General features: G+C 54.9%; 1 protein-coding gene across 1 annotated transcript; it reads left to right on the forward strand.

Annotated features, from left to right (window-relative positions):
* The first annotated feature begins 2,977 nt into the window (after positions 1 to 2,977).
* On the forward strand, positions 2,978 to 4,640 carry HDDC3 (HD domain containing 3). Its single transcript, XM_017506094.2, has 4 exons — positions 2,978 to 3,139; positions 3,452 to 3,507; positions 3,618 to 3,858; positions 4,156 to 4,640. The coding sequence occupies exons 1-4, from the start codon at positions 3,028 to 3,030 to the stop codon at positions 4,284 to 4,286; spliced, it is 540 nt and encodes a 179-aa protein (XP_017361583.1). The 5' UTR covers positions 2,978 to 3,027; the 3' UTR covers positions 4,287 to 4,640.
* Positions 4,641 to 6,213: the final 1,573 nt, after the last annotated feature.

Here is a 6,213-nt window from a genome sequence, read left to right on the forward strand (position 1 = left end):
GGCGGGGTCAGAGAGGGGCGGGGCTCAGGGGTGCGCGCGCCCGGGCAGGGGCGGAGTGCTCGGCCCCGGGTGGCAGGTGCAAGCAGGCGCCGCGCGCCCCTAAGCTGTCCCCGCGGTGACCTGCGGGGAGCTCGCGGCGGAGGACCCAGAGGGAGGCCTGCGGTAGTTCCAGCCCCGACCCCGGCCCCGACCGCAGCAGAAGTGCACGAGGTCTGCGGTCATCAGGGTCACAAGCAGCAGGGTATAGACGCCTCGCACTAGGAGCGGGCCCGGGCCCCTGCGGGAGAGAAAAAAGTCTCAGGATCCCAGCCCTGACCGCGCTCTCGCTGCTGTGTTCTGTAGGGGTACAGAACCCCTGGGAGTCCGGAGAACGCTCGGAACCCCCTCCCCAAATAAGTGTAGCCTGACATACACACATTTGCATACGAATTTAGAGACTCACACTGAAGCCACCCATGGGCAGATTCAGGATGGCTCCCCATTACCCGCTTGCACAGCCCCCTGAACTTCGCCTTTGCAATTGTAATCATGATCTACATGATTTTCTGCTGCGGTCTGTCCCTTCACTAGTCGGTAATTTACAAGCCTCCCACCCCATAGTTTAAGAACAGAACCCCAGATATTGAAACACCTTGGCGATGTTCCAATGGCTCCGGGGCTGGAGATCACACCTGAGGATGGGGGACGGGGGGCGGAAGAGCAGACAAGTTGACTTGGTACAGGGCCTCAAATTCAGCCGGGGTGTAGCAGGAGCCCCCTGCAGCCTTCAGGTGGCAGCAGTAGGCTTCCCCTGGAGAATCAGAGACAGGGCAACGGAAACCAGGGTAGTGGTGGCCATCGGCATCCCGGATGGTCTGGCACAACTGAGGTTGGTGGACCACAGCTGAAGAGAAAGGTGGGGGGCTGGAGACAAGCAGGAGGGGTCTTTCCACAGCCCACTCCACGCCTTCTGGACAGTAAAAGAGATCAGCCCCTACCAGAAGATCAGGCACCCTTCCACCCATCCCCATCAGTTCCAGTTCCCAGGAGTCGTCCATAGCACAAGAGGCAAGTGGGCCACAGGAGAAGGCGCTGTACCTGAGAGAGAGGTTGGCTGGCAAGGGTGGCCCAGCAAGGAGCAACAGTGGCCCCACTGACAGGCCTGTCAGCAAGGGGCATGGCCCTCTCTGGACGCCCATAAGAGTTCACCACCACCTGTCCAGGTCCGGGGAACTCTAACATCTCTCCTTCTAGGCCATGAGTGCAGACGACAAGGAAATAAAAATCAAAGCCCCAAGGCCCTGGGGCACCATGAATACAAGCCTGAAGCTTCTCTATCACAGGCTTCTAGAGAGAGATGGCAGGGACTGGGTTTCTATCTCCTGCTGGAAAACATGGGACCTGCATTGCCAGACTGCTGAAGGAGAAAAGGCTCAAAGAACTAGAAGACAGAATGAGGGATGAGCAAGCAGCTGAGCCGTTAGCGTGAAGAACAGGCAGGCATTTCGAGCCAAATATACCCGTTCTCCAACTTCCAGGCTGCCATGGAAGCTCTGGGAATTCTGACACTTCTCTTTCAGGTCCCAGAGACCTCAGTTCCAGCATGTGGCACTCCCCTCCCTAACCCCTGCTACATGGCAACCACCAAGACTCACTGAAAACCGAGGGTGAGTCCTTTCATTAGCTTTTCCCCTGAGCCGAATCTGCCCCGGCTATCAGCCAGAACACAAAAGCTTCCTGTCTGATTAGAGTGTACTTAGCTAATAGCAAACCCCTTCTCACAGAGAAGTTCTATGGGGATCATCAGGCCTCTCTTTTTTTTTTTTTTTTTTTTTTTTTTTTTTTGGTTTTTTTTTTTTTTTTTTTTTTTTTTGAGACGGAGTTTCACTCATGTTACCCAGGCTGGAGTGCAATGACGCGATCTCTGTTCACCGCAACCTCCGCCTCCTGGGTTCAGGCAATTCTCCTGCCTCAGCCTCCTGAGTAGCTGGGATTACAGGCACGCGCCACCATGCCCAGCTGTTTTGTATTTTTAGTAGAGACGGGGTTTCACCATGTTGACCAGGATGGTCTCGATCTCTTGACCTCGTGATCCACCCGCCTCGGCCTCCCAAAGTGCTGGGATTACAGGCTTGAGCCACCGCGCCCGGCTTATAAGGCCTCTCTTACCCCTCATACCTCATAGCTGCCAAGGCAGGGAATTCTTCCAGAAGACCCAAGGCCACCAGCCAGCAGAATTAAGCGTTATTCCAGTGTCTACCCAGGCCTGACAACATCATGCTCCCAGAACAGCACTAACAACGCTCATAACCACAGGGACCCACAGAAGGTGCCTCAAGACTGAAATAGGAGCACTCATGGCATAAGAAGGCAATGCAAATTTCATCTGCAACACTGAGGACAAAGGCAGTTCCTGCAGAAATGTCACGGCTACCTGGGAGCCCAAGTCTGAAGGAATTAGGCAGGGATCCCAGTGAAGGCTCTGATTTTTCAGGTCAGGTCCTAGGATCTCCTAGGTCCAAAGGTGAGGCTCCCCTGCCTAGAGAACCTGGCCCATCACCGCAGGGAGAACTATTTTTAGAACACTTGGAGAGTTGTCAGAGCTTTGACAGGTTGAGGATTGTTCATGGAGGGAGCTTCTGGGAGAAGCTGCCTCTGCCTCTGAGGCTGCTGGCTTGACCTTTCTTCCCACTGCTGTAGTCCCCTGAGCCTTCCCACCCTGGATTCAGTGCACGGCAAGGCCACTGCCTTATTGTTGTCTGTCTTCCTCTTTTCCACAGACTGCAGGCTCCCAGAGAGCCAGGCTTATGTTCTTCTTGCACCCCCAACAGAGCACACCGATCTGGGGGCCGCGATGCTGAAGGCAGCTTCGCACCTCACTTGCTCTGCACCGGGCATGTCAGCTCCGGAGGAATCCATCTGGGCCAGGCCCGACTCCGCCCGCGGAGTTCGCCTCCATGATCCCCGCCCCGGGCCTCCCAGGCGCCAGAGGGCGCTGTCAATGCTCCGTGGGGCCCCGCGGCCGCAGCCGCCCGCCGCCAACGCGCCATGGGCTCCGAGGCGGCGCAGCTGCTGGAGGCTGCGGACTTCGCGGCTCGCAAGCACCGGCAGCAGCGGCGGAAGGACCCCGAGGGGACCCCCTACATCAACCACCCCATCGGTGGGCGCGTCGGCCGCGGAGCCCCTGCCGCGGCGCCTGGGGGATGGGCACTGGGAAGGACACGTGGGGGGCGTCCACCTCGTTGAGCACCTATTTTGTCCCAAGCTTAGGGCGGTATTTAGGCCTCACAACAATGGGAGCGGTGGTCATGGTCGTTCCCTTTGTCGGTCTGCACCGAGAGGGTAAGGGACTTACCGAGGCCACCCAGCTAGTGAGAGGCCACGGGGGGCCGCCTCTGGCTCTCCGAAGCCCACAGCACACCGCCCGGGGGCTCCCCCGGAGCTGACTTCCTGCTTTGCCCCTCCCCGTCAGGTGTGGCTCGGATCCTGACCCATGAGGCGGGAATCACTGACATTGCGGTGTTACAGGTAACCTCCCCACCTCTCTGCCAGGAGTCTGGGGTAGGGATCAGGGGCCCCATTCAGCAGTGGGCCTCCCTTGGCTAACATCTCAGGGCTGAATGGGAACGTGTCCCCAGGCAGCCCTGCTCCATGACACGGTGGAGGACACAGACACCACCCTGGATGAGGTGGAGCTACACTTTGGGGCACAGGTGCGGTGCCTGGTGGAGGAGGTAACAGATGACAAGACTCTGCCCAAGCTCGAGAGAAAGCGGCTGCAGGTGGAGCAGGCGCCCCACAGCAGCCCTGGGGCCAAACTGGTGAAGCTGGCAGACAAGCTGCACAATCTGAGGGACCTGAATCGCTGCACCCCAGAGGGTACACTTTCCTATGGGCTCTAAGGGAAAGGGGAGGAGGATGCCACCTTCTGAAGGCACAGCTTGCTCAGTTCCCCTGAAAAACCCTGGGCGTTCTTAATTCCCAAATTAATCCTACTAGACCACTCTTGATCTGCTTTCATACGGTCAAAATACAATAGCTGAGCCACGCGCAAGTTTTTGGGACAGCTCATCCCATCAGGAACTCATGGCCCTGAACCAAGCTTGCCCGGAAGCAGGCAAAAGGCAGTGCCGTCTTTGACATCAGGCTAGCAGGTTTCTGTCGATTCTTACACAGGATGGTCAGAACATCGAGTCCAGGAATACTTCGAGTGGGCAGCGCAGGTGGTGAAGGGGCTTCAGGGAACAAACCAGCAACTGGAAGAGGCTCTAAAACGTCTGTTCCAGGAGCGGGGACTGACACTCTGAGCAGTGCTTGGAGCTCTCCAGCAGCACAACTCCAGCCTCGTCCGGGCCGGACAGGATTCACACACCTTTTCTGTGCCTCCCGTGCTCCCTCCATCCTTCCCAGATAACAGAGGCCAAAAAAGACTTGCCTTTTTTCTCAATCTGAAGGTCTGCTGCTAACTAAGCTGAGCCCCCTGAGTGTGGGGATCAGATGTACCCATCCATTTCTGATGCACTCACTGCCTCTCCCCGAGTCTTGGGTCTGTTTGCTATTTTGCATGGTGGGATCTCTGGCCCCTCAGGAACTTGAGATTATATAAGTACTAGTTCCTAAGTCATTATGAACAATAAAAAGAACTCTGGGTAAAGGTGTAAGCTGGTACTGTTCTTTTCTTTTTTTTTTTTTTTTTTTTTTTTGAGACGGAGTTTCGCTCTTGTTACCCACACTGGAGTGCAATGGCTCGATCTCGGCTCACCGCAACCTCCGCCTCCTGGGTTCAAGCAATTCTCCTGCCTCAGCCTCCCCAGCAGCTGGGATTACAGGCACGCGCCACCATGCCCAGCTAATGTTTTGTATTTTTAGTAGAGACGGGGTTTCACCATGTTGACCAGGATGGTCTCAATCTCTTGACCTCGTGATCCACCCGCCTCGGCCTCCCAAAGTGCTGGGATTACAGGCTTGAGCCACCGCGCCCGGCCAGCTGGTACTGTTCTTTCTCCAGCCTCCTGGGTTGGGGACTGGTAGGCTGCATACCTGTCCTTCAGCAAAGCAGGGTTCTAATTGTGTGTCCCTGCATCACCGCCCTCAGGTTGGGGGTTTAGCCCCTCCGAGCCTGGCTTCCTTATCAGTGAGATGCGTTGTGTAATTATCAGGTTAGATTGTGATGTGCCTGATGGAGCCTGACACATAGGTGCTTGTAGAGCTGTTGGCCCCACAGGGTGGTGGGGTGTCCCTTATGCTGTGCTGAAGTGCAGGATCCAAGAAATAAGACACTGAAGAACTGGTGAAGGGCATCTGGACTTGGGGGGCCACGCCACCTATGAGCGGAGACAGGCAATGCCCCGAACATGCAGAAGCATCTATTTATTAGGTACAGGCAGGGGTAAGGGTAGTAAGTGAGGTTATGATCTATAGGCTTAGTGATAGGGCATACATAATCACGTGAGTCACAAGTGAGGGGGCCACCCCATTATGTCACCTGGGCACAGAAGTGGGCCGTGTGCAGTTGGGGGCCATGCCGTGTGCAGTAGTAGAGGGTCATGTACAGAAAAGTGGTCCACCCCCATTAGGTCACCGAGACAAGGAGGTGGGCTGTGTGCAACAGGTGTCATGCACAACACCTGTTTTATCTGGGCGCTGGAGACATCAAAGCATTTCTAATAGAAGGATGCTGTAAGCCAATGCAGTGGGAGCTGACAGACTTGTGTTCTTAAGATGTTTGTGGGAGGATGATTTGAGCTAGCACAGAATCGAGAAAAGACTGACAGCGTACAGCCGCCGTGAGTGGTCACACCAGAGGGGTTCTTCTCCCTCGGTTATTTGCAGTATCTCAGGCCTTCTGTTCTGTGACTGCTCTAGGCATTCCTCCTCCTACAAACTACTATATGGTTATGTAGAAGGATTATATACATCAGCACTAAATATGTCGGTACAGCTCTGACTACAGTACCTATATGATTATATAGAAAGATTATATGGAACTAAGTATGATTATATATACATATTTTGTGTGTGTGTGTGTGTACACATTTAGTTTTATTGTAACAAAGCAACTTGTACAGTTTTAACGTTTAAAACTGAACATCATCTTTCCTTTCCAGTGAAAAAAAAGAAAATATAAAAATAAACAGAGCCGGGTGCGGTGGCTCACACCTGTAATCCCAGCACTTTGGGAGGCCGAGGCGGGTGGATCACGAGGTCAAGAGATCGAGACCATCCTGGTCAACA

The sequence above is a fragment of the Cebus imitator genome, unplaced genomic scaffold (genome assembly GCF_001604975.1).
Source record: "Cebus imitator isolate Cc_AM_T3 unplaced genomic scaffold, Cebus_imitator-1.0 Scaffold348, whole genome shotgun sequence".
NCBI lineage: Eukaryota > Metazoa > Chordata > Mammalia > Primates > Cebidae > Cebus > Cebus imitator.

Bases quoted from the DNA above. Each gene is read 5' to 3' on its own strand.
- HDDC3 (XM_017506094.2), top strand. From the start codon at position 3,028: ATGGGCTCCGAGGCGGCGCAGCTGCTGGAGGCTGCGGACTTCGCGGCT. The intron at 3,508-3,617 runs GTAACCTCCCCA...ACGTGTCCCCAG, and splicing joins CTGACATTGCGGTGTTACAG to GCAGCCCTGCTCCATGACAC. The intron at 3,859-4,155 runs GTACACTTTCCT...ATTCTTACACAG, and splicing joins GAATCGCTGCACCCCAGAGG to GATGGTCAGAACATCGAGTC.